Raw genomic sequence first — 27,876 nt, 5'->3', positions numbered from 1 at the left:
TGACCAAGAGGTGAAAGGCTTCATAGCCCATTATCAACCCCTCTGAGCCATTCACCTGTCCAGAAAACCTTTCTTAACAAAGAATACCACTTTGTTGAAAATAGCTTGGGAGAAGCCTGTCTCTCACACAATGGGAAGTTGTTCCAAAGATTGTTATTCCCCAGTGGTTAAAACCATGCTGGAATAAATGTGGATAGTCTTTTACAGACTTATTCAAAGACAAAGTAATATAAAAGTGTGACTGGGGTCCCAGTGGGGAGCCTTCCAAGGTTACTCAATTAGAGTGAACCCCAAAGAATGGGGCAGACAAACCCCAAAGCTGGTGGATAGTTCAATACTTAGATTTACCAAGCCAGCACTAAACAGCTTGTTATACCTTACTGGTTACTCAGAAGTCCAGACAACACCATTCCCTTGATGTAACCCAGCCTCAGGCCTCCATCCAGGTACCCAGGTCAAATATGATGAAGATTTCTGAAAATCTTATTTCATCATATAAAAGAAAAGGTTCTACCAATCCCAAAGGATTGGACACATCACCTCCCAGGCTAACAAATATTCCAGATCTTACCCAAATAAATGTTACAGCCAATTCTTATGAACTAAACTAAAGTTTATTAGAAAAGAAAAGGGAGTATGGTTAAAAAATCAGTATACATACAGACATGAGTTCAATTCTTGAGCTTCAGATACACAGCAGAGATGGTGAGCTTTGTAGTTGCAAAGAGTTCCTTTAGAATTTAGTCCACAGGTTATAGTCCAATGTCCAATATCATATCCAGGGGGTGCCAGCTTAACTAGGATCTCATCGTGTGACTCAAACTTCCTCTGATGAAGCTTAAGCAGATCTGAGATAAAAAGGATCAGGACCAAGGATCTTTTATACAATTTCAGGACTTCTTTGACAAGTGGGAGTCCCTTGGGGAATAACAGACCCTTATTTCCTAAGCATCGTTGTTAATTATTCATACAGATTAACATAAGGCAGTCTATCCATCAGGCGATCATCACTGGCACTTAGCTATACGAATTAACATAAGACAATTGTCTGTTCCTCCACCATTCACTGGGGATTTGCTATACATTTCAAAGAGAGATAAATACAGAGAGATCCCGTGTTTACACTTCATTTAAATGCTAGGATGTTCATTTGATCATCAGAATACAGCACTGACAGGGACTGATTACATTGTTGACCCTATTTATATATATGTAAATACACAAAAACACAAACTTTGTCTCCCCACATGTCTTTAAGGGTTGAATTTGAGTCATTTATTTTGCAGGATGTTTAACCCTTTCTGGCCATGGGTCACTAAGATATACTCTTATTCCAATGCAAAGTCAAAACTCTATATTTAAGAGCAGTTTGCATGAATGATAGGAAGATTTTGACTTTTTACTTATTTAACATTTTATATCAGATTTGAAGGGAATAGTAAGGCTCCCTCTTTCATAGCGGATTAATCTACTTCCACCTGGTACACTCAGCAAGGAAAAATGAACATCAGCTGCAAAATAGAACATATAGGAAGAAGCGACCCATGGCGGGAGGGCCCGAAGGGTCACAATACCCTCCCCAAAATGTTGGTGAAGGGGCAAGGCCGGCAGCTGGGGAAATGAAGGGGCAGGGCCAGAGCCTCTCCTCTTCTGGTCATGCTGGCTGGTGCAGCATGCAGCGGCTTCACTCTTCCAGGCAGCCTCCGGCCACGCTGTTTGGGGTCCTAACCTATCGTTTGAGAAGCACTGCACTAATGTTTCACATTGGGGGAATCCCTGGGGAGTGAGTGTCCCAGGCAGACAGCGTGGCGGGAGGCTGTCCGGGAGAGAGCAGCTGCTGTGTGCTGCGCCCCGGGCAGCGTCCCCGGCAGGCAGCGTGGCGGGAGGCTCCCTGGGAAAGAGCAGCCACTATGTGCCACACCATGGGTAGCGTCCCTGGCAGGCAGCGTGGCCAGAGGCTTCCTGGGAGAGAGCATTAGTGGCTCCATGCATGCCAGGGGGACTGGAGTAGAGCCTCCACCGCCAGGTACGTGAGATGGGGAGAGCATGGGGCTCCTGGGCTGGGGGTGGGGTGGGGATCATGTGGGGAGCGGGGCAGGGAGTCACATGAGGGATCATGTGGAGGGGTGGGGACGAGTCACGTGGGGGGGGTCACATGGGGAGGTCATGTGCCCCACTTTAGCTGGTGCCTCCTTTGTGTCCCTCCCACTAGTCGCCTGTCACTTAAAACTATGGATGCATTTTCAGTGAAGCAAGTAGGCAGAGAGAATGTAATGTTTGTTAAGTGGGAGGAGGTGGGGATGTGATAAGGGGAAACTGCAGAACAGAGTGAGAGCAAAATCTGGATCCCATAAACTTACTCTGAGAACCAGAATGCACCTGTTCAAACCTGGCATTTGGCTACTTCAAAGTGACCTCAAAGGTGAATTTAAAAGTACTTAGTACACTAGCATGGAGTGCAATGAATGACTGGGGGTACTCAATATTACACAGAATAGTCGGTGCAAACCTATTTAGCAGTTTAGGCTTGCATTTGGCTTATGTTTTGAAAACATTCTGCCGAGCTGTTTGTAAGAACAGTGCATTGGTTGGAGGATTTTAAAGCAAGGCTCCTTGCTGCACTGTCCAATCCGAGTCTTACCATTTTCTCAAGAACAAACAAAGCACACATGATCCCAGAGAGCCCTGGAGATAAAGTGCATTCCTGGCTTTGCTGGCTACAGAGCAAACTGCAATGTAATTTGTTTAAATAATCATCCACAATTTGAGGGAGTAAGTTCCCTTCAGTAAGCCTGAAAGGATTTCCATCAGTGAAGAACAGCATGCAAATTTCGTACTGAAACAAGGTCAGGCATTCTGCTTGCCAATGCACACTTGCACTATTATGAATGCAATAAGACAGGCATTGTTAGTTTCCCTCTTGCTTTAGTAAACCATGACCGTACTGAGCAGTTCAGTAAGCACATTAACTACTATTGTTTGTGAGAATCATGGTAGCTAATGCACAGTCACTTATAAACACTGGTTTATAGTCCCTAAAAAGCTTTTAACTAGAAATGTGGTAGCAAGTTCCATGGCCCTAAACCACAATTGAACTGTAAACACTAGATACCTCTGTATGGCTGTCTTGAAAGAGCAACTCTTTAACTCTAGCTAAAGGATAAAGTACACATGAATAGTAGGATGATGTAGGAAATACCTGAATTAGCAAGATGGAGTTACATCAAATTAGCTTTGTACATGCTAGAAGTTGCATCCCTATAGTGCCCCTGGTGATAATAAAACCTTGTACTTGTTCTCTCTACCCAGAGTTCCTACATATATTAATTCTTACAACATCCTTGTGTTAAATACTAAGATCATTATAATATCACAACTATATTATCTCTGCGATGGATTCTAACATCATTATAACAGATGGGGAAATTGAGGCACAAGGAGGGGGAAGGGTTGAATTGTGCCATTAAACCACAGGCTTGCATTGAGGCCAGGGTGGAGCTGTCCCTCCTCTTGGGGAATGGCAGGAGGCATACAGGAGAGCACAGGTGGTAGGGGAGCTCCTTGTTCTCTCTTGTACACCCATGTAAGGGTCACCCACCATGTGACACTAAGTGTCTTGCCCAAGGTCATGCCCTAAGTCAGTGTCAAAACCAGGGAAAGGACTCACAAGTCCTGACTCCTGGTCCTCTGCTCTAATCACTGAACAATAGACCCCCATATGGTAAACATGGTAACCCCAGATATAAGACCTCCTTTTGGAAGGAGAATGAACTGTACCACTCTTGAGTATCCCTTAAAGCCTGGCACAGAATGGAGGTTCAGGGGCAGAAGGTTACTACTCCATTTCAGATTTCTATTAAGATTTAGGGCTATTATTATGACAAAACACTTACACAGCAACATAACTTCACCAGCTGCTTTACAAACAGAGATAAAATACACTTCCCCTGCCCTCAAGAGCTGATAATCAAAACGAGACCAGACAAAACACAGCACAGAATACTAGCTTCTCAACTAGGAGAAGTTGAGCAAGGGGAATATTAATGATGAAATGTCGGGACATTGCTTGTAGTTTTGAAATTGCATAAGGGTTATGATTTTCCCCCTCCTTTTTTTAGACTGTATCCAATTCTGGTTAAAAGCAGATATTTGAACTAATGCCACTGCAATTGCTGACTTTTGAGGAGTTAAAGAAAGCGAGCTTGGAGTCATTGTGGATTGTTCTTTGAAAACATCCACCCAATTTTTTTAAAAGGCTCCAGAGACGATCCCAACAATTGCAGTCCAGTAAGCCTAACTTCAGTACCACTCAACTGGATTGAAACTATAGTAAAGAACAGAATTATCAGATACATAGCTGAACATGGTTTGTTGGGGGAAGAGTCAATGTGGTTTTTGTAAAGGGAAATCATGCCTTGCCAATCTACTAGAATTCTTTGAGAGGGCCAACAAGCATGATGACAAGGGTGATCCAGTGGATATAGCGTACTAAGATTTTCAGAAAGCCTTTGAGAAGGTCCCTCCCCAAAGACTCTTAAGCAAAGTAACTTGTCATGGGAGAAGAGGGAACGTCCTCTCCTGGATCAGTAACTGGTTAAAAGATAGGAAACAAAGAGTAGGAATAAATGATCATTTTTCAGAATGGAGAGCGGTAAATAGTGGTATTCCCCCAGAGGTCTGTACTGGGACCAGTACTGTTTAACATATTAATAAATGATTTGGAAAAAGGGATAAACAGTGAGGTGGCAAAATTTGCAGATGATACAAAACTACTCAAAATAGTTAAGTCTAAAGCAGACTGCGAAGAGTTACAAAGGGATCTCACAAAACTGAGTGACTGGGAACAAAATGGCAGCTGAAATTCATTGTTGATAAATGCAAAGTAATGCACATTGGAAAACATAATCCTAACTCTCTCTCTCTCTCTCTAAAATGATGGGGTCTAAATTAGCTCTTACCACTCACAAAAGCGATTGTGGAGTCTCTGTGGATAGTTCTCTGAAAACATCCACTCAATGGGCAGCGTCAGTCAAAAAAGCTAATGGAATGTTGGGAATCATTAGGAAAGGGATGGATAATAAGACAGAAAATATCATATTGCCTCTATATAAATCCATGGTATGCCCACATCTTGAATACTGCGTGCAGATCTGATTGCCCCCTCGTAAAAAAGTTATATTGGAATCGGAAAAGGTACAGAGCAGGGCAACAAAAATGACGAGGGGTATGGAACAGCTTCTGTATGGGAGAGATTAAAAAGATTGGGCCTGTTCAGCTTGGAAAAAAGATGACTAAGAGGGGATATGATAGAGATCTATAAAATCATGACTGATGTGAAGAAAGCAAATAAGGAAGTGTTATTTACTCCTTCTCATAACACAAGAACTAGGGGTCATCCAATGAAATTAATAGGCAGCAGTTTTAAAACAAGCAAGGAAAAGTATTTTTTCACACAACGCACAGTCAACCTGTGAAACTCCTTGCCAGAGGATGTTGTGAAGGCCAAGACTATACAAGAGCTCAAAAAGAGCTGGATAGGTCCATCAATGGCTATTAGCTAGGATGGCCAGGGATGCAAAACCATGATCTGAAGTGTCCCAGAAGCTGGGAATTGGCGATAGGGGATGGATCACTTGATAATTACCTAGGGGGCCTCGAGCAGGTTTCAGGGGGGCCTCCAAGCAGGGCCAGCATTAGACAGCCAAAGCCCTACCGCATGGGGCTGAAGCCCAGGTCCCTGAGCCCGGCCACCTGGGGCTGAAACTGAAGCCTGAGCAATGTAGCAGGCAACCGCCCTGCTTGCTACCTGCTAATGCCAGCCCTGGCTTTTATATGCAGAAAACCAGTTTTTGTGGCACAGGTGGGCCGTGGCATTTTTATAGCGTGTGTGTGGGGGGGGTGGGAGGGGAGGGGGGGCTCAGAAAAAAAAAGGTTGAGAACCCCTGATCTAGATGGACCATTGGTTTGACCCAGTGTTCTTATGTAATGTGCCATGGAAGTCAAAGAAGCTAAGAGAATGTTGGACACCATTAGGAAAGGGTTAGCTAATAAAACAGAAAATATCATAATGCCACTGTATAAATCCATGGTATTCCCACACCTTAAATACTGCATACAGTTCTGGTCACCCCATCTCAAAAACAATATATTACAATTGGAGGAAGTACAGAGAAGGGCAACAAAAGTGGTTAGGAATATGGAACAGCTTCCATGTGAGGAGAGATTAAAAAGAGTGGGACTGTTCAGTTTAGAAAAGAGACGACTAAGGGGGGATACGACAGAGGTCTATAAAATCATGAGTGGTGTGAAGAAAGTGACTAGGGAAGTGTTATTTATCCCTTCACTTAACACAAGAACTAGAGGTCACTTGATGAGTTTAATAGGCAGCAGGTTTAAAACAAACCAAAGGAAGTACTACTTCACACAATGCACAATTAATCTGTGGAACTTGTTACTATGGGATGTTGTGAAACCCAAAAGTATATCTGGGTTCAAAAAAAGAATTAGATAAATTCATGGAGGATCGGTTCAACGGCTATTAGCCAAGATAGTCAGGGACACAACCCCATGCTCTGGGTATCCCTAAGCCTCTGACTGCCAGAAGCTAGGGCAGGATGACAGAGGGAAAAAGGATGCGTATGGATTACAGGAGTCCCCTGATTCTGGTATCTATATAATAGTTCACCAAAGGTACTGAAAGCCTGTGTCACATTGGTTATTATAATAATTGCAAAATGTATGTATGGATAAGATGTAAGGTGTTATGTATGTATACTGGAAATTATATGTTCTTAAGGGGGGCTGATCACCAAAGGTGATAGATAAGCATCTCCTGCCCAAAACAAATTTCTTTATCTGTCTGACTATGTCTAAATCCTGTATTGTCTGCCTCACTGAGTCTGAGCAAAATGCTAATCAAATGTGGAAATATGCTAATCAAGAGATTGCAGAAATCTATAGGAAAGGACCTCTGCAGGGAAGCAGCAGTGAGGTGTCCCATTTACAAGCAAAGACAATGGATTGTTTGGGTTAACTTGGGGTACAGAGCTTCTTTTGCCAAGGTGGCAAGCTGCCAACGACTTGTCTCATGAGCAGAAGATCACAGCTAAGTCTGGCTGTTAAGCACTCTAAGAAAGATTTTGGGTGAGCTAACCTTCAGTAGACAAAAGGTAACTTGTTAATAAAGTTTAGGCTCTAGAAGATGAGTTATGGTTTTATTTTATATGATACTTTTTGTTTCCAATTCTCCTACTCGCCATCACTAGACTCTCCAAGCTTTGTTAAATAAACATCTTCTTGCTTTCACTAAAAACATATCTAAGGGCTGTGTTTTAAGAGGAGCAGTGATTTGAGGTGACTGGCAAGCTGGGGTGTACTGTTCTTCTGGGAACAGTGAGTCTGTGGATTCTGCATGTGTCCACTGGATCCGGGCTAGACACTCCAGGGAGACACTCAGGGTATATGGACACAGCAAATAAATACCTGCAGTGCTGGCCCGTGCCAGCCAACTTGGGCTTGCAGCGCTAGTGCTGCAGGGCTGTTTCATTGCTGTGTAGACTTCCTGGCTTAGGCTGGAGCTTGAGCTCTGGGACCCTCCCACCTTGCAGGGTCCTAAAGCCTGGGCTCCAGCCTAAGCCCAGAAATCTACACAGCAATGAAACAGCCCTGCAGCCCAAATCCCATGATCCCAAGTTGGCTGGCACAGGCCAGCCATGGGTTTTTCTTTGCTGTGTGAACACCCCCTTAGAGGACTCAAGGCTTGGAGTCTGCCTATTGCTAACCTGTAAAGAAGGAATGGAGCCTGTTTAGGCCTGGAGGGCAGTGCTTGTGTTGCCAGAGAAATTGGGGAGCTGACCCACAGCAGGTGTACGTAAGGCTTCCTCCTGGGTGCCTCACAACCCTTCGTACTTCCAGGAAACATCACAAGCTCCACAAATGTATACCCTGGTACAGACAATTCCTTCCATAATATGTTTAGCTGATCACAAGAGATAGTGTGGAGCAATAACTGTATTATACTTACACAGCACAATTATTTTTATCGCTCTACCAACCAAAGGAAAGTAGTAAAATGAACATCCGTTTTCAGATGGTAAGTTCTGTGGAACAGAGATAATCTTTTTGTTCTGTGGTTGTACAGCACCTAGGCATAACGAATTCTTGGTCTATACATATAACCAGAGGAGGGGGTTGCTGTCGAATACATTAGGCAGTATTATGATGTCAGCTAAAAATGGTGGACTCACATCATGCATTTTTCAGGATTTTGTGGATCTTCTATGAATCTTGGTTTGTCAGCTGCACCTCAGGGAACTTGTTCTAATAAGGTAAAAAAAATGTATGACTGATGTTCCTTGTGGGACAAGCTCAGTGAGGTAATATCTTTTATTGGACCAATTTATGTTGGTGAGAGAGACAAGCTTTTGAGCTTACACAGGGCTCTTCTTCGGGTCTGGGAAATGTACTCAGAATGTCACAGCTAACTACAAGGTAGAACAGATTGTTTAACATAAATAAACATATTTCAAGGGACCATTCAAAGTGAAGTGGCGCATCGACACCTCTCAAGTCATGAGAGAGGGGGAGGGTTAGGGGATTATAGATAGTTGTAATAAACCATAAATCTACTGTCTCTGTTCTGTCCATGATTTTCAGTGTCTAGCAAAGTTATTAATTTAAGCTCCCAGACTCATCTTTTGAAGGTATTGTGTAGGTTTCCATTGAGGGTGAGAACTGAGAGGTCAGGTATGAAGTGATCATTTTGTCAAATGTTCACTCACAGTTGATGTGGTGTTTTTGTCTTTTATCATTTTTCTGTGTGAGTTCATCTGAGAGTGTAGTGATTGTCTGGTTTCACCCACATAGTTGTTATTGGGACATTTAGTGCACTGAATGAGGTACGCCACATGGATCTGGAAAGGTATGTTATGGGGGGTGTTGATCATCAGAGCAGTGGAGATATGTCTACAGGTTTTGCAGCTGTTATTCTGGAAGGGTCTGGTGTTGCTTTGAATTGGTACGTCCTGGTGTATGGAGAGCTTGCTTCTGATGATGAGCTTGGAGAGACTGGGGGGTTGTTTGAAGGCCAGAACAGGGATTGAGGAAAAATTTCTTACAAGATGTGGTCCCCATAAAGTATGGGTTGTTGCTGTTCATGATACTCCTACAGCTTCCCATGATAGGTGACAACTAGAGGGATATGGTTGGACAGGGTTTCATTTCTGTATTGAAGCAAGTTCTCTTGGGGTATTTGGATGGCCCACTCCATGATGCAATCTATTTCTCTGGGGAAACATCCTTGTTTGATGACGGCTGCTTTTAGTGTGTAAAGATGTATATCCCAGACTTTCTATTCGGAGCATATGCTGTGGTATCTGAGTGCCTGCCTGGCGTCTTGGTGTGTTTGGGGTCGTTACTGGATCTGTGAAGGCAGGTATGGTGATCAGTGGGTTTCTTGTATATAGTTGTCTGTTGGGTTCCATTGTTGAAGCTGATCATGGTGTTCAGGAAGTTGATGCTAGTATAGGAGTGTTCTAGAGCGAATTTAATGGATGGGTGGCAGTGGCTGAAGTTGTGTTGGAAATCTATGAGGGAGTTTAGGTCATCTGTCCAGAGGATGAAAATACCATTGACACATCTTAGGTATATTATTGGTTTTGTGGTGCACTTATCCAGAAATTCTTCTTCAAGGTGGCCCACGAAGAGGCTGGCATATTGGGAAGCTATCCTAGTATCCATGGCTGTCCCATGGTTTGGACAAAGTGAAGAACAACTTTTTGCTAGACATTAAAAATCATGGACTGAATAGAGACACTGGATTTATGGCTTATTACAACACTCTATAACCCACTAACACCTCCCTCGACTTCCCAAGCATTCTCTCCACTCCCCATGACTGGAGCATTGTTGACAGGCCACTTCACCTTGAATGGTCCCTTGAAATATGTGTTAAATACTTATGTTAAACAATCTGGTCCACCTTATATTTAGCTGTGACACTCTGAGTACATTTCCCAGACCCGAAGCAGAGCTCTGTGTAAACTTGAAAGCTTGTCTTTTTCAACAAGTAGAAGTTGGTACCACCTAAGATATTACCTCATCCACCTTGTCTCTCTAAGATCCTGGGACCAAAAGGGCTACAACAACACTGCATACAACAATGGAAGATGTTCCTTGTGACTTACTGTAATATCTGATATTAAGCTGGATAGTGGCCACTCCAGGTAGACTAGAAAGCAAAAATAAAACCTAACACACAAATTTCACAGATTTTGCCAAATGTCCCAGCTGATTTGGGTTGTCCTTGACACTAAAACTATTTTATGTATTTTGTGTGTGTTTAAAAACTGCCTTGAAAGCGTCTAGCTGTGTGCATAATGAGTGTATGATCTGAAGAGCTCTGTGTAGCTTGAAAGCTTGTCTCTCTCACCAGCAGAAGTTGGTCAAACAAAAGATATTAACCACCTTGTCTCTCTAGTGTATGTAAATTCATGTTATTATTCTTATCCTCTTCCTTGCTCCATTCCTTCTGAGTCATCTTTTTTCCCTTAGGCACTACTTCTGCCACACACATGGATCAATAGGGCTCCATGCAGGCTCAGCTGTGCACCTCTGTGCAGTTAATTAGCACCTAGCACAATGATTCCCCGATCTTGTCTTTGGGCACTATTACAATGTCATAATTATAGGGGCTACATCTTGCTGAGATACCCAGAAGATACTGCCAGGATTTTATCATGGTTAATAATCAGTCAGAATACTTGATTGACCTGATATTTGAATCAGAAAGTCTGGCTATATTACTCAATATTGAAATTAGGGAGGGGAGTATTCAGAAGAGTTTGGCAACTGGGAGATCTTGAAGAGAGGAGAAAGAGTGACCTTTCTTCTACACCAGATGACATCCACCATAACCTCTCCCTGTAGTTAAATACAGAACATGGAGCCCAAAAGCATCTGTGGTGGACTACTGCACCTGCCCATTAAATTAAGACAAGTCTTGGAAATATACATACACTGAAGAAGAGGGAGCCCTATTGCCTGGAGATACTGGTTTAGTTAATTTAACACAATAATCTAAACCTCAGGGTTGAAATCCCTGTGCTCTCTGGATGAAATATTTTGCAGCCCTTCATCTTTTCAAGATAGATAAGTTTGTGCTCACACAACTTAATATTGAGAGGCAGGGGTGTCTTATATGTGTGGGCATTAGAAATATTACAGCACTTTTCCTAACGGGTTTAGGTTGTGCCTTATCCAAAATTTTCCTCCCTTTTTCAGAGGCTCTGTGCCAACTGCTTACCCTCCCCGAAGGCTGCTTCTCTGAGATTCTCCAGTCTGGCAGAAACTTCTAGTTTGTGATGTTTTGATACACTGCATCAAAACGTCATGGCATTGCAGCGTGAAAGTGACCCTGGGGAATTATTAATATCCCAAAGGATTGCCTGCAGCAGCGGGGATCATCACAGCAAAATCGAACGCTCCTGGCCAGACCAGGATGGGTGACGTGGCTACATGACAGTGACAAGGTGGCAATGTACTGAGTGGACCTTGTGCATGAACCCATGCTCCTCCGGCATTCCCTACAGCCATTCCCCCCCAAGGTGGACTCTGCACGCCAGGTCAGGCTCCAGGAGTCTGGCTCATTTTGCACAGGGCCCCACACAGATGCAGGCCCTTCAAGGACCCCTTCTCCTTCCCTCCCTTTTCTCCCCTCCCTATGCAAGAGCATGGCGCACACACAGGTCGGGCCGGGACTTCAAGCTATGGACAGGCTTAGAAGCCAATCACTGCTGGAGAGCTTATAGCCGAGGACCAATCAACACCGGTCTCAGAGACTGGTGGGCGAATCCCTTTCCGCTCCTCCCTGACAGCACGGGTGAGACGCAAACGGCAGCCATCTTGTGTGTGGCATGTTCTCGTTCCGCCTCCCTCCGGGATGGATTATAGTACAGCCAAATCTTTATCCTTCACGGGATGTACGGCTAAAAGCAGCCGTTCATACGATGGTGGGGATGGGAGAAGGGTGAAGTTCTGGCGGAGTCTGGCAAGCGCCTCACTCAAGATGGCGGATGAACTGCGTCTCTCTCAAGATGGCGTGGCAGGCGTGCGCGGGTGACATCATCCCGCGTCGGTGTGGGCTGGTGGAGGGACGGCCCATGTTCGTAGGGGGGAGAGGTTGCCATGGTAGCGCTTACCTTGTTCGAGGTTGGTGGGTTTTTCTACTGAACTCTATAGGCCGCCTCTTCTATGGGCTTTTTGCTGGGGGGGGTGGTGACTAGGCCTAGCCTAGCATGATTGGGACGCCCCGCCCCCCGCCGCTCCCTAACCCCGCCCCCAGGGCGGAGACCCCAGCCAATGGGGAGGCGAAAGAGGGGAGGCGCGGGGAGGGCTCAGGCAGGGTGGCTGTCGGGCCGCGGGGCTGCGCGCCTCTCTTCGTCTTTCGCCGTTGCCCGGCGCTGAGCTCGCTGTGCCCGGGGACGCGCCGCCGCCATGGCCGAGGACCCCAGCTCCCTGCCCTGGTCCATCAACAGGGATGACTATGAGCTGCAGGAGGTGATCGGTGAGTGGGGCGCGCGGGGAGCCCCCCGGCCTGTCAGCCGGCCACGGCCTGGGCTGCCCGCTGTCTGGGGCCGGGCGGGGGGTGGCTGCGCCGGAGACCGGACCCGGCTCCATGGGGGTAGGGCGCGGGGTGTGTTGGTGTCTGGGCCGGCCCGGGGGCGGGGCGGGGGGGTCTGCGCGAGCTCTGGAGCCTGACTCCTGGGGGGCAGGAGCCGTCGCGGGCGGGTCTGCCCTAGCCCTGGGGACGGGCTGGGCAGGGGACGTGTGTGTCTGGCCCTCGCCCTGGGGAGAGGGGCTGGCTCTGTTCCTACTCCGGGGGTGTAGCGGCCGCGGGGGGTGTGTCTCGCTGAACGCTGGAGTCTGTCTGGGCGGGGGTGGATGCTGGGGCTGGGGGGGGATCTTGGGGCCTCGGGCGGTGCTTGCGGCTGAGGGTCTTTGTTACAGCTCAGGAAATGGGAGGGCAAAAGGGGACTCTGGTCTGTCTTCTTCGGTGGAGGTGTCTCGGGGCCTGGGGTGTGTGTGTCTGCCGATGCGCTGAGAGCTGCATTTCTGCTCCTGGGGCTGGGCCAGTTTGAGCTGGGGGGGCGGGTCTGGCAGCGCTTTCGGCTGTCTGTGTTTCTACACCAGGGGTGCAGGGATTTCAGCAGTGGGGGTGTGTCTCGGCTTTAACTGAAAAGGGAAGGGTTGTACTTACTCCAGTGTCTGTTCATGGATTTCCAAATTAATTGGTACGTGCGTTTCTGGGAGTGTCTTCTAGGGGACTCTCTTTCTTTTTTTCCGGAGAGGTGCATATTATATCTTAGGGTCTAATGTTTTCCCCCCCCCCCCTTCTGTTGGGGGTCTGTGTGTTTCTCTAGCTTAACCTTTGGGGAAGGAGTTGTCTATATTTTTCTGATTTTTGCGGGGGCTGTGTCTGTTTTGGGATTGGAAGTAACAGCTATGGGCAGTTGCCTGCCCACTTTGGGATTTGGAAGAGGGGTACTCATGTCACGCCGAATGGTGAGTGGTCTGTCTTGGCTGCTGGAAAGGATGAGGATGTAAGGTGTTCGTTGTGGCGTTTTGGGTGTAGGTAAATAATGAAGGGCAGTTCCTCCTCCTCAGAGTCTGGAATATAAGGTTTCTTTTATAGAACAGCTGCTCCAAGCTGTATTCAGTCAGAAAGGAGAGTCCATCCATATGGTGATAATTAATTTCAAGGCACTGTATATTGGTCTGTTTAAGGGAGGAGGAATTTGCTGGGCGTGTCTTTATATTTGAAATCTCTCTCATTCATTCTCACTTCAGCTTGAGGCAGCAGCCCTTGCTCTTTATGAATGACTGAATCTCTCTTGACTTAAACCTTGTTGTTGTGGTAGATCTCTTTGCACCAGTTCACTCAGACTTTCTTTTTTTAGTCACTTTATCAGTATGGTGGTGTGAAGGCTGTATTGCTGCACACTGAGTATCTAGCACATTACTTATTGAGTGGCACAGGTGACTGTAAGGTCAGTGCCTCATGTTCCATTTCACCAGAGAGGCAGAGAATGGAGGCGTAGGAGGGGTTGTTGGTCAAGGTCTTAGAACAGTTAAACTAAAAATTAATGTTTGAGGAACTTTTATCTTTTAAAGATTATAAATGAAGATGTTTCTGTCCTGCCTAGGCTTTGCATCTCTGTAACAGAGCTGCTTTATTTTGCTAGGATGGGAGAACTTGGGGAAATCATGGTTACAGAGATTAAATTTTTGGCATTGTTTTAAAAGTAGGAATGATCTAAAGCTATGGCTGGTATGGAATCCTTCTTGAAGTACTGAAAACCCCCATTGCTTCATCAGATCAGGTTCTATTCCCTCCCTTAGCCTATTGGGAGCAGCTGTACTATAGAAGGGGGGGAGTCTGGTGCCTGCAGCAGGGGCTGGGGAAACTGAATTGTGAGAATTAACACTTCTTAAACCCTTTCCAGGAAAACACATCCTGGGGAGGCTGGTGTCCAAAAATTGGGCTTGTCCTGTGAAGAAGCAAAAGCTAGAAAAAGCTGCCACTAGGCTCCAGTCTCTCTAAAGCTGGAGAGCAATTGCAGCTGTCTCTAGGAAGTGCTATGCTTGTGGGAGTCTACTAAGAGGTGCCCACCCCACCCTGCAACAAGACCAAATCCTTGTGTGTGGATTTTTCCCCCTATAAAGTTCTTCTCTTATTTACCTTTATTAGATGTTAGTCTGTGCTGGGGGGAAAAGGAAATTGACACAGGGCTGAGGGAGGCATTTAAACTCCCAACAGCTGCTTTCAAGGGAGCTGCTGACAGACACTCCTCACATAGTCTAACAATCACTAGGGGAACATAGATACGTTGTAGTCCGCTTGTAACATATTGAGCTTGGGGAATAAACTTTTCATTCCTTTTTCTTCTCCTCTCCCCCCTCCCCCTACCCCCCAAAAAATCTGTATGCTGAATTTCTGGTTGCCAACTGCTACCTGAAAGACTGCATCAGGATTCTGGACTACATTGCCTACTTTTGTGGAACATATGCTGAAATGTGTTTATAAATATTTTTATTGCCCCCCTTTATCTTATTCCTTCTAAATGTTGGAATGTCCTCCAATGTCTAGGATGTAGATGTGATTTAAGTCTCATAGCACATACCTAATTTGAGGGACAAAATGTTCCACGGTTGGCTAAGCATCTGGACTTTTTCCCCTCCTGCTTCCACATACCCTCTAACTCTCATCAGGGGCTTGCTGGGTTCTCATTACTCCAGATTTATAGGCTTACGATTTGTGGTCATGGTCAAAGAGGGAATCTAGTATGGAAAGTGCTAACCCTTGCAGCTATACTTTCAAGGTACTTAACTAGATCGGTGATGGATGACTAAGATTAAGATTTTATCGTGATTATTTTTAGTAGACGTCACAGACGTGTTGTCGGCAAGAAACAAAAATTCACGGAAGCCTGTGACTTTTACTAAAAATAATTGAGGGGGAGGACGACTGAAGCCCAAGCAGGGGAGAAGACAGCACCTGCTGCTGCGGTGGCTGACTGCTGCAGGGTCCACGCCACAGCTCGGAGCTCTGTGGTCTCCTGCTGGCTGACAGCTCTGGCCCTGCCACACTGAGGCTGAAGCAAAAATGTTAGAGATCTCTGAAAGTCACGGAATCTGTGACCTCCGTGACATAACTTTATCCTCAGGGATGACAAAAGTTCTCTAGGTTTTCAGCCTAGCACTCTGTATGTTACATATTCGGCTATTTTTGATACCCAAGTAAAGGAAATCAGTTTTTCACTCTCTTCTCTGATCCCTTATTTCCTCACACTAATTCTCTGCCTGTAAATATCCATGCAGAAATCCAGTGGGCAATGTGGCCTCTTAGTGCAGCAGTTAAGAGAGAACACATTCTTCCAGATTCAGGAAAGAAGTTCCCTTATAAATCACCTTACAGTTTCTATCTAGGTTTAAAAACCTGTTAGTCAGCAGTGGATCTGATTCATTCAATTTTAAAGGTATAGATTATTGCCTATATTTGTTATACTGTGTTAGCTTTAGTGACTAACAGCTGAGTATTCTCAAATACAGATTCCTTTTTTCAGTATAATGTTGCAAATTGTCTTGTTCAGGATCAAAACTTGACTTAATTTTAAACAAACGAAAATTTACTGCAAACTGAAATTATAATAGTTATAGGGTGTGCCTGTTGTGAGTAGGCATCTTTCCTGTGTGACCATCAACTACTGTGGAATCTGGCTTCATTTTAAAAAAAAAGTAGTCTCTCTCTCTTATGGTTGTAATGATAACCCTCCAGATGTCGACTGCATGGAAATCAATGCAAAGCTGTTTTCTAAAGTCTGAAGGAGGATAGCCCCATTGCTGCTGCTGCTCAGAGCTTCCCCAATCTGCCATAGAGTGAAGACCAAATAGAATTCTGTGGGTTCTCAAAGTTGCTATTGGGGGGAACCTCTGGGCAACAATGAAACTAAGTAGACTCAGCTCACTCATATTGGTTCTGCTGCATCTTCAGAAAGCTGTGAGCAGTATGGGGAGTAGACACTATGGTCCTGGGGGAATTCTGTGCCACTGTGTGCATGCATAATAAATGAGCTACACATGTTTAATTTTTTGTTCAGAAAAAGCGTTTGCTTGAAAGCTGCTGCAGTACTGCCTTTTGCCCACTAGAGGGGTCTGTGGTGATAGAACAGAGCAGCAGCTCCTGGCCAGCTAGGGAAGAGAGAGTGCCTGCTTTCTTCACAGCACCTGTTGGGCCAGGTCAGGAGGCAGACAACATGGGGCTGTTGAGGGTCAGACAGGGCTCATAAGGGCTAGTGGGGGAGGACAGACTGGGGCAGGGGCTGAATGGGAGTGGAGGTGTGGGGCCGCTGGGGGAGGGAGATGCGGGACCATATGGTGATGGGGGAGGGGGTGCAGGGCCATTTAGGGACAGGGGAGGCATAGGGCCACATGGGAATGGGAAAGGGGGTGCAGAGCTACAGGGCTGAAGGGGGATGGTTGAGTGGGGGCACAGACACATGGGGGAGGGGGTGCAGGGCCACATAGGGATGGGGGGGGGGTTGCTGAGTGGGGGTGGAGGGGCACATGGCTGGGGTACAAGGGGACACGGGTGCAGGGACACATGGGGACAGGGACAGATGTGACTGACTGAATGGGAGAGGCTAAGGGTCAGCCAGGGTCTGCATGGGGGAATCTCCCGAACAATCCCTTCCTGCACCCATACCCAACAACCCTCCAACTTCACACCCAGGCTTCTTCCCAGCAATTACTTCCCACTCTCTTAACTCCTCCATTACCCCTGACTCCCCAAAGCCTTTGCACTGCTTCTGAGGTGTGCAGTAAGTATGGTTCTGTATTGTAGTTTAAATGAACTATTACTCAAAATTCTGCATTAATATGCCTAGTAAGGAATCTATTTGTCAAAAAGCATTTCCTGAATCTTTTTTGTTGTCTGTATTGTGACAGACATACTTACTGACAGGTATTTTGAAATAAATGACCAAAAATAATTGAAACTGGTGTGATTATATTGTTGTTTTGACAAATTTGCAAAATTCTGCAGAACTTTAAAAGAGTGTACAGACTTTTAAATTTTTTAGGACAGAATTCCCCCAAGAGTAACGTTGGAGCAAGCTGTTAACTGAGGAGGAGGAGAATGTAAAACCGGAGGCAGGGTTGGGGGTAAATTAGCAGAGAAACTCCCTCCCTCCCTCTTCTGAATATGCATGTTCCTTCCAGAAATGAAGTCTAAAATAAAGTTAATACATATTAAGGTTTTTCTTTCCCAGCAGCTGGGTATGTGGGTAGCTGTTTTACATGGGCATTGCCCCTGAACAGTAGAGCTTGTAGCTTAATCTTGTGGCATTTAGGTGTGTAGTAAACTTTCAAGTCGTGTGGATCGGGGGGAATGTGGTTAGGTGGGAGAGATTGATTACTATTCTGTTGCACCCCCAAAAGCATCTCAAACAGTCTAGTTCTCTGAATGTTATCAAAATATCTATAGGGACCGATCCAACAAATTAAAAATGCATAGTACAGAAAGAGTACTCATAAGTATCTACACGCTGTAATAGCAGTTAAAACACTTTTATGTAACGGGAGAAGGAGATGGAATGGGAAAAATTTATCCAGCAATAAGCTGTATAGAATCTGTTGGGACTAGAATTGATGGTTCACCTATGAGTCTTGTATGGTAACTGTAGGCAAGTTGTAACTACAGTCAGTTGCATAAGCCTAAATAATTTAAACAACCAGGTTTTTTTTGTTACTTTCATTTTCAATGTACAGCATTAGTAATAAAATCCAGTTGAGTTTTCACTCTTACTTGCGCTATTTGTTTCTGGCATTTCTCCATTTGTTTTAATTGGCTAACCTAAGTCAATTTCCATTGCAAGTTCTCAGTGTTCAGATTCAAAACACTGCAGGGAAATGTCTCTCCAACAAACAACTCAGTAGAAAGTTTGATCTGTTCTTTTAAAATGGAAACCTTTCTATTGGTCTTAGGTTGTATTGAAGCTTTTACAAAACCAACTTAAGAGGAACATGAAGTGTATTCAAAGTGCTGAGCCTATCTAAGCATCTATGCACATAGCCCTCATCACCATAACTAATGCCCCCCACTATGAAATCCAAACGCAAGTGCTTGGACTGTAAACCCACTTAAGCAGTCCGGTGTCCCTGCCGTATCCAAATCATCCACTCATCTGAACAGTGGGGATTTCTAGATACTTAGAACCTTGTTACCATCACTTAGTAAAAGCCAACCATTTGTCCTTGAATCTTTCCTCCTACCTGATCATCTTGGAATGAAGGAAAAGGGGTGTTCTACAAATGCAGTCCAGCTTCTATTGCCAGCCCCTGCTACCTCCAGTTGGCATAGGAGGAGGATAAAAGGGAGGGAGGAAGGAGGCTGAGGGTATTTAAAAATCAAGCAGCAGTAGTACCTCTCTTCTGAAGAGGAGGGCTGAAAGAGAACCTCATAGAATCAGCTTGGCTGCCTTTCCAGCTGACTTGAGGAGAGGGCAAAGGACTCTGCTTCTGCTTCCTTCACCTATTTTGTGGTGAGAGACACACAGGGAAGCCGTAAATAGAAGCAGACCACTGTGGTTTGTTCCTGGATGGCAGTTAGTTCCAGTGGAGCTAGTTTCTTGGAAAGATTAATATTTCACACTTTAGTTTGTCAATAAGCCATTTTATAAGTATAGTAACACACTCTGGGGTAGGCATTTCTCGGCTAGTAGTCAAATATCTTGGGTGTCCTTGGCTTCTCTGCATACCCGAGGGGTGCATTTATTGGCTGACAAATGCACACTCTGGAATGTTACTGCTTATGTAACTGACTGCATCTCAGAGAGAGAATCGATTCTCCCCAGAATGTTCAGCTTTTAAAGTTCATAGTGACTATTTTATTCCAGAGGCTGGAGCTGTTGATGAGAACAGGAGCTGGTCCATTAAGGCTCTAGATGTTGACTTGAGTTCTTCTGAAATTTAAATATCTGAGCCTTTAAAGCTGCAAACAACTACAGCTAGGTATTTTAATTACAAATGAGTATTGAAACTGTAATCTGTTAAAACTTGATCTTTTGTGAAGTGTTTTCCCTGGTCAAACTATTTCACTTGCAGTTTGGCCACTAGGGTGACCAACGCTAAATGTAGTTTATTAGACTTTTTACCTGCAAGCTTAGAAGACACAAAGTTGTGAGCAAGTGAGTATAGAAAATAACCATGGAATAATTGCCAGTAGAAAAGACTGCCGTATTAGGCAAATGGGATTGCTGTACTAGGTCATCCTAGTGATCTGCCCAGTCCGTTTTGCTGACTCCTGTCATAGCTGAGCAACTGAGGCTCAGAGATGAAGATTCCAACTTTCAAAGTTGCTGTAGCTCCCTTTGACTTTAGTTGGAACCGTCCATGCTCAGCACTTCAGAAAATCAAGCCTTATGTGGCTTGCCCAAGGTCACACAGGAAATGTGTGACAGAGTCAGGCCTAAAACCCAGATTCCTGACTACTGATCCAGTGCCTTAACCACAGGACAGCCATTCTGTTGAATTGTACTTGAAGAAGACTGTCGGTGCCTGAAAGGACGACTTAGAAGGTGACATTTAGTCATAACTGTTAGTGAAGAGAACATGTCTTTAAAAATGTAATCTGAGTGAATGAAGTTGGATATTATGTCAGTAAGTGGTATGAATATACTTGAATGGAAAATGTCAGCTTGGAAGGATGAAATTTGTATCCATAAATGTCATTAAACATTGATTTCACCATACACCTACAAACGGCTGGAAAAAATATTCCCATTGAGAATTGAAATTTACAGATGGGCAAAGAAAGAAAAATGCTGGTTGGGAACTTATTAGAGTCAAAATCCATTGTTCGACTTTTGAATTAAGCTTGTTAGAAAAGGACGAGTAAATGAATAGTAAAAATCAGTAAGACTTGTTGATTTAAGCATATTTACTTTGTATGTTTTGACATGTAAGGGGGACAGTTTGTTTTAACAGTTTATAAAACTTTAACATTTTGGATCTGTGTCCTGTCATTAAACAATTGTCTGACTCCCAGTAATTTCTTGCTACTGTAAACATTTAAACAAAAATTAAAAAAAAAAAAAAAAAAGCTTTAAAATATACATTGATGTTATGAGTTGAAATTATATAATCAAATTCTGCCAATTCTATGGATATGTACATCTAAAGTGGCAGATATAAGCCTTATTATTTTGAGAAATGCTGTGTGTTCCATAGTACTTAAACACCAGGGGGCAGAGCTAAGGCTTCATATGCCACCATAAAGGGATACTGCCTGAGATCTAGACAATTGAAACAGTTTTTGTCCTATACCTGCCCTGAAATGCTCTGTCAACTTCTGTGGTTTTAAAATGACAGTTTTTGCTATCTTTTACACATCTTTCTCTCCCCCGTTGCTATATGCCAGACCCATATGATCTGTATATGTCCACCTGCGGCTGGCCTATGCCAGCTGGCTTGGGTTAACAGGCTGTTTAACTGCAGTGTAGCTGTCCAGGGACAGGTTCCAGCTCTGGGACCCTCCCACATCACAGGGTCCTAGAGTCCAGGCTCCAGCCTAAGCCTGAACATCTACACCATAGTTAAACAGCCCCTTAGCCCGAGTCAGCTGGCATGGGCCAGCTGTGGGGGTCTAATGGCAGTGTAGACGTACCCTCTGAGAAGCTGATTAGACTCAAAGGGTTGTCAAGTGCACAAAGTGAACAAATTAGAAAATGGAAATCTTTCATTTCTTGGTCACAGTAGTCTTATCAGGTGTTACATCTAACATAGAATACTTCTAAAAGTAACTTAAAGACAGTTATGACTTTTTTTGAAGTCCTTTAACTTTGTCACTTCCTGACTTTTGAGTGTTTAACGTGGCTTTTATTGTAATCTCCTAGGGAGATTAAAAGAAATTCTGTGATATGGAACTGTTTGGCTACACAACATGACAACATCAAATGCTGCATCCCACACACCTTACAAGGTTTTCTTAGAGGGAGCTCTTCTACTCTGCACTCTGGGAAGTCTGCAGGAGACAGCTCTCTCCAGCAAGCCTTAAAAGCTGCACAGATCATTTCTTTCAAGATGCACAGTGAATGAGGTAAGAGCTCTGGATTCACTCTGTGCATTTACTTTTTTGCTACACTGTTAAGTTAGTCCCAGTCTCCTGCTCAGTGTAGCTGACGTTCACTACAAACAGTGCTTAAAGGAAGTCATACCAATTGTATTGTGTATGCATGAAGTGCAACTTTCAAAGGCTCATAACTCGGTCAAATTAAAATGAGTTTTCACTGGACTACATAAAGGCTCTTCTCATCAAGGGCCTAACTTCTGGCCAAACTTCAGCCTTCTATCCCAGCCATCTTCACTCTCCTCCTACTCAAAGGACTAAACTGGTTTTACTGAAACTTCCCAAAAGAAACTCCTGTTTGATCAGAGAGCAAGCCTGTGTCAGCCCAATAAGTGAAAGCTTCAGAAAGTTATGAGCAAATGAAAGAGGTGAGATTGATGACAAACTGAAATACAAACTAGCAGTATCTCCTGCTATGATAAACCCAAGCTGCTTATTGCTTATAGTTCTGCTGTCCTCAGTCATAAATAACTTTAGTCAAACAAGTTTTTTTTATTCTTTCTAGTGCCTCATTATCAATATATCTATGTAGGAGGGAAATCACTTCACTTTTTCATCCATCCACAGAATTGTTAACTAGATTCAGATTGCAGGATCAAATTCTGTTCTGTTATCCCCAACTGAGCATATGGGGTTGCACAACATAACTGAGTCCAGAACTTGGCATGCGTGTGGTATCTCCTTCTAGAGGTGATGTGTGAGAGGAAAGAATTTTAATTGCCTCTCAGAGCAAAGGGTGAGTTCCTAAGTTTGGCCGGTGGGGGGAGGGGGCGGGTCGTCTTAACTGCATATATGTCACTGGGAAATGGCTGGAACACAAATGGAAAGACATTTCTGGTGAGCTTGACACAGGTCATTAGATCCTGGGGGTATTCTGCAACAGTTTTAGATAATTGAAATCCCTGCATATTTTTTTTGTTTTAAACACAAAAATGAAAAAAATGCAAGTGGCATAGTAGTGTTGTGTTCTTCATATTCAATCCACTTTGTGCTCTTGCCATGCTGTCAGTTTTCAATATGCCGTACATTCTTGTACTGAAGATGCTGGACAGTTGGGTAGAAGCTCTTTTGAAGAAATCTGGAAGTTCTGACAGTAGGGAATTCTGGTTTCTGGGAGCTGAGAACCAATTTAGGATTGTGGAGTGGTAAGCACATCAGATGGGTGTTTCTACTAAAATCAGCAGCAGTGAAATAGCTATGTTGATATTGTCATCTCTAGGTTTCATCGTTAACCTCATTGAGATGATTGGTGCAATTCAGATATCAGAGTTATTATTTCAGGATGTTTGCAGACTCATGCAGACAGGACAGCATTGGTTAAATCCAAGATTAAGGTTTTCTTCACAACAATGAGGGCTAGAAACAATTCGTTAGCTTAAAAAAAGAGCCTAGATTCGTGAAAGCAATTCTGTAACAGCCAATTCAACCTCTATGGAATCATGGACTCCATGGGGCACTGAGCTTTCTGATGCTGTTCATAGTTGCTTTTCAGAACTGAAGTAAAGAGAAACATCCTTTACAATAGAACCACAGAGTTACGAACACCTGGGGAATGGAAGATGTTCATAACTCTGAACAAAACATCAAGGTTGTTCTTTCAAAAGTTTACAGCTCAATGTTGACTTAATACAGCTTTGAAACTTTACTATGCAGAACAAAAATGCTGCTTTCCCTTCATTTTTTTTTTTTTTTTTGGTAGTAGTTTACATTAACACAGTACTGTACTGTATCTGGGTTTTTTTGGTCTGTGTACTTCTGGTTCCAAATGAGGTGTGTGGTTGACTGGTCAGTTCATAACTCTGGTGTTTGTAACTCTGAGGTTCTGCTGTGTTTGGAAAGACCTAAGTTAAATTAAGAGGGCTGATGAGCGAATACATGGTACATCTTTTGTCAAGTGCATGTGAGAGTTACATGCGTACATTGCGTTAGTCCAGTGGTCACCAACCTGTCGATTGTGATCGACTGGTCGATCCTGGGGATTCTCCCAGTCGATTGTGATCTCTGGTTGCGGTGGCACAACAGGGCTGCTGCCGTGGCCCCACGCCACTCTTGGAAGTGGCCAGAACGCCCCCGGGGAAGGGGTCTCCATGCAGTGCTCTTGCCTGCAAGCACTGCCCCTGCAGCTCCCATTGACTGGGAACGGGGAACTGTGGCCAATGGGAGTTTTAGGGGCGGTGCCTGCAGAGAGGGGCAGTGCACAGAGTCATGTGCCCCCACCCCTCCAAGGGCACGTTGGCCCCTTCGGGAAGTGGTGTGGGGCCATGGCAGGCAGGGAACCTGCTTTACCTCGATTGGAGGCACAGCGAGGCAAAGTGCCACCTGGCAGGAGGCCGCACCCCAACCCTGAGCCCCCTCCCGGAGCCTGTACCCCAAACCTCTTCCTGCATCCTGAGCCCCTGTCCCATCCCTGAGCCCCCTCATAGAGTCAGCACCCTGTACCCCCTCCTACATCCCAACACCCTCCCAGAGCTTGCACCCCTCACCCCCTCCTGTACCCCAAACTCCTGCCCCAGGCTCAGCCCAGAGCCCGCACCCCCTCCCAAACCCCTGCCCCAGCCCAGTGAAAGTGAGTAAGGGTGGTGGTAATGGGGGGAATGGAGTGGGCGGGGCCTTGGGGAAGAGGTAGAATAGATCCTGTATTGCTCTTAAATTCAAAAAGTGATCTTGGGTTTGTAAAGGTTGCAGACCACTGCGTTAGTCAGATTTCTCTGTGTGTTGTATGTCCCCGATGGATGAACTCCTATTCACCCTCTTATTGCTTGTTCAGATACTTCTGATAGACGTGTAAAGATAAACTGCTGTAGGAGGGAGTAAATATGCCCTCTACTGCCTCTTTATGTTGTATAGAGATGCTGTTGTTTCTTCAACTTTCTTCTGCTGCTTGTTCTACATTAGTGATGCTGGTCCTGGCAACCTCTTTGCTGGAGGGGTTGGTTGATATTTGGAGCATCTGGATGGTGATATTGCAGCTCTTTTTCTTTAAACCCAACTGAATATCCTCTCCTCTTGTTTGGGGGATGGGAGAGCTGCAGACTGACATTTCAGCACTGACCTGTTTTATCTTTCAGATTGTCCAAACATTTCCAAATAGCTCTATTAAAAAGATGGCAATTGGAACTTGATTTAAAATTGAGTAGTAGAGGATGCAAACTCTTGTCTAGTAAATACCTTGACATTAACCTCCCACAAACAGCATTTCAACAGAAGAATTCTCATTAGATTGGTTTCAGAGTAACAGCCGTGTTAGTCTGTATTCGCAAAAAGAAAAGGAGTACTTGTGGAACCTTAGAGACTAACCAATTTATTTGAGCATAAGCTTTCGTGAGCTACAGCTCACTTCATCGGATGCATGTAGCTGTAGCTCACGAAAGCTTATGCTCAAATAAATTGGTTAGTCTCTAAGGTGCCACAAGTACTCCTTTTCTCATTAGATTGACATTTCTCCATGTCATGGACCCAAACCTTGATTTTTAACAGCTGTGAGGGCATGATGGACAAGTATCCTGAACATAAAATTATTTGTTCTGCATATAGGATCCAGAGTAACTCTTCTTACTCATGCTTAGGTAATACTGTTTCTAGCAATTCAACTGATCTTGTGCACTGAACCCGCTAATAGAGACAGAAAAGATCCTATTACATCCAGCCTATGCCTTGCAATGACAAGATAGCAGCCTCCAATAGGGCAGGGGTTCTCAAGCTTTTTCTCTCTAAGGTCCCTTTCAACATGCTATAAAAACTCCAGGGCCCGGGGCGGGGGGCAGACTCGGGGCAGGGGCCTTGGGCAGAGGTGTAGTTTGACTTCTGTTTGCGGGTGGGGGTGGGGGGGGTGCAGCGGGGCTCAAGCCAGCTCTGCATGGCAGGGTCTGTGGAGGGAGCGCCACCTCCACCCCCTGACTCCTCAGCAGGCCACCCAGCCTGTCGGGGTTGGGGTGGGGGTTTGGGAGGGCGTGCAGCCAAAAATTATAACTCAAAGGTGGGGGGCTTAGCTCAAAATTGAAAAGAGCTTAGGGTGCAGGGGGTGGGGTAGCTAGGGGCTGTGTGCTGGTAGGACTCCCCTGTGGTCCATGTTCCTGGAGGGTTCTGCCAGCCACGGAGCCGGGTCTCCCCACCCGGGTGGCTATTACCTGCTGCCTCTGCAGGAGCAAAGGGGGCTTGGAGCTGAGGAGCAACTTCAACTTGGGGCACCAGCAGGAGAGGTGGGAATGCTGTGGCTACCTGCTCCATGGCACCAGCCAGAGCATCAGCTTCCCTGCACAGCCTGGTAATGGCAAAAACAGCAGCCGGCACGTTTTCCCACAAATAGCAGTTACCTGTACTGAGCCTCTCAGTTCGGGTGAGCACGCTCAGTACAACCTAGATAGGAAATTCTTCTACCAGCAAGCTGTTTGTGCCACTACATGGGCTCTGGCCTCCTGCCTCTGACCTGTCCTAGGGGCAGGGGAGAGATTTGCGGAGCTGTGCTGCTCCTGGGATTGCCATGCTCTTGCACTGCAGTTTGGGTGTGGCAGTGCCCTCCATGTTCCCAACTCTGCCTGTGGACTCAGGGCTTCTACCCCATAGGGAGCACCAGGGCTGGGGGATTCAGTCCGGCGCCTCCTGGCTTCAGCCCCATCGGGGGCGCTGGCAGGGATCTGGTCTTCAGCCCTGCGGGGAGCGCTGTAGCCTCCTTGAAAGGGCTCGCAGACTCCCAGGGGGCTGCGGACCCCTGGTTGAGAACCTCTGCAATAGTGGACATATCAGATGGTTAAGCAGCTATATGTAAAAACGTATTTACCTAAAATAACCACTGCTTTTACTGTCAAACATCTGCACTGTATACTGACAGCTTGTTTTGTTCGGTGGAACTCCAGCCAAATAAAATATCCCTTACAGTTGACATATACTGTTCCAGACAAAAATCAGAGATGGAGGTTGAGAGGGGAGGAGTGAGAATACTTGCTTGGCTAATGTATCAGGGCTGTGTTTTTAAGCCGTGGTAATAGGAACACAATAAGCATGACATTTATGTTCATAGAAGATTAGGGTTGGAAGAGACCTCAGGAGGTCATCCAGTCTAACCCCCTGCATAATATGTTGCAGCAGTTACCATCAAGACAGCTGAAGTGAACGTATTGCTGTGTTCAGAAATAAGATGTCTCGGCCTGCCTTCACCTTCCTTCCTGCAGACTTAATGCTGCATAACTTTTGTGTCCTTTAAATTAGCCAAGGAGGCTGGCAAGTAATGAAATAGATATAGTTGGTTCAAACCGCAAATCTAATGTGGATATGTTATTATCTTAAGTAAATGTGGCAGATTGCAAAGGAGTTGTGTACCTGGCCCTCAGTGCTTACCATGGTTGCCAGTGTGGGGAATACCTTTCCCAGAGACAATTCTCCAGATAACCCTGGCATCTTGGGGGTACTGGGCAGTCTTGTGCACCCTGTGATGAATCCTGAGTTATTCTAAGCACCTCTGAAGGCTTGCTTATCCAAACCCGTGGAGGCCCTGAGTTCACCATCCCCTACAAAATCCTGTATCTGCTTGATATAGAGTGTTTCAATCAGTCTCTCTTGGAATGGAGAAGGGTCTGAGGCTTCTTCCTTATTTTATTATTTGTATTACCACAGTTCCTAGGAGCCCCAGTGTGCTAAGTTGGACAAACAGAGACTGTCTCTGCCCTAAAGAACTTGCAATTTAAGGGTATGTCTACCTGCCAAAAACGGTATTCTTATTTGGGTTAGCTAACTCAGGTTAAAGTAGCAACCCTAAGATGCCCTCTGAGTTTTTACCCAAACTGCAGCCGTAAGTTGCAGTGTCTTCACTGCTTTTAACCTGAGTTAAGAACACATTTTTTTGGCAGCATAGACATTCCCTTTCTATAAGACGAGACAACAGATGGGGGATTACAAGGAAACAACTCCAACATTGGTCAGCATCATATTCCTTCCACAAACATCTTTAGATGGAGCACCTCCCCACTTTTCTCCTCATTGTAGTACTGGGGGAGATAACAGTCGTTGGCTGAAACTTCCATGGCTGGCCAGCAGAATGCGGATGGATGGGGAGATGTCCGCTCTACTCTGCACAACACTCTCTAAGTAGCAGGAAACCAACTTAAAAAAATCAGACTGCTCAGCTTCCTGTGATATTAGCTGGGACTTTATATATATAGATTTAAATAATATGGGTGCGGTGGTCAGGTATGGTTAAC

The 27,876-nt window shown here is 45.1% G+C and overlaps 1 protein-coding gene and 1 long non-coding RNA gene across 6 annotated transcripts in view; one reads left to right on the top strand and one right to left on the bottom strand.

Annotated features, from left to right (window-relative positions):
• Window positions 1–683: 683 nt before the first annotated feature.
• On the bottom strand, window positions 684–12,318 carry LOC119565431. The gene is made up of 3 exons (XR_005224112.1): window positions 12,198–12,318; window positions 8,247–8,319; window positions 684–848 (listed from the first exon to the last, which is right to left on the bottom strand). It is a non-coding gene; the product is annotated as an uncharacterized LOC119565431 (long non-coding RNA).
• OXSR1 (oxidative stress responsive kinase 1) overlaps window positions 12,078–27,876 on the top strand; it is a 122,779-nt gene continuing 106,980 nt past the window's right edge. The window contains exons 1-3 of one of the 5 annotated variants that reach the window (XM_037891162.2): window positions 12,425–12,562; window positions 19,452–19,566; window positions 21,450–21,652. Coding sequence is in view for 2 of the 5 variants with exons in the window: in XM_037891159.1 (XP_037747087.1) it covers window positions 12,093–12,207 (115 nt within the window). In the remaining 3 variants the exon portion in view is untranslated. The other 4 variants (XM_037891163.2, XM_037891159.1, XM_037891160.2 and 1 more) reach the window with 4 other exon arrangements.

The sequence above is a fragment of the Chelonia mydas genome, chromosome 2 (genome assembly GCF_015237465.2).
Source record: "Chelonia mydas isolate rCheMyd1 chromosome 2, rCheMyd1.pri.v2, whole genome shotgun sequence".
Taxonomy (NCBI): Eukaryota; Metazoa; Chordata; order Testudines; family Cheloniidae; genus Chelonia; species Chelonia mydas.
The sequence above is the reverse complement of the archived record's forward strand: the minus strand, read 5'-3'. Positions and strand labels throughout refer to the sequence as shown.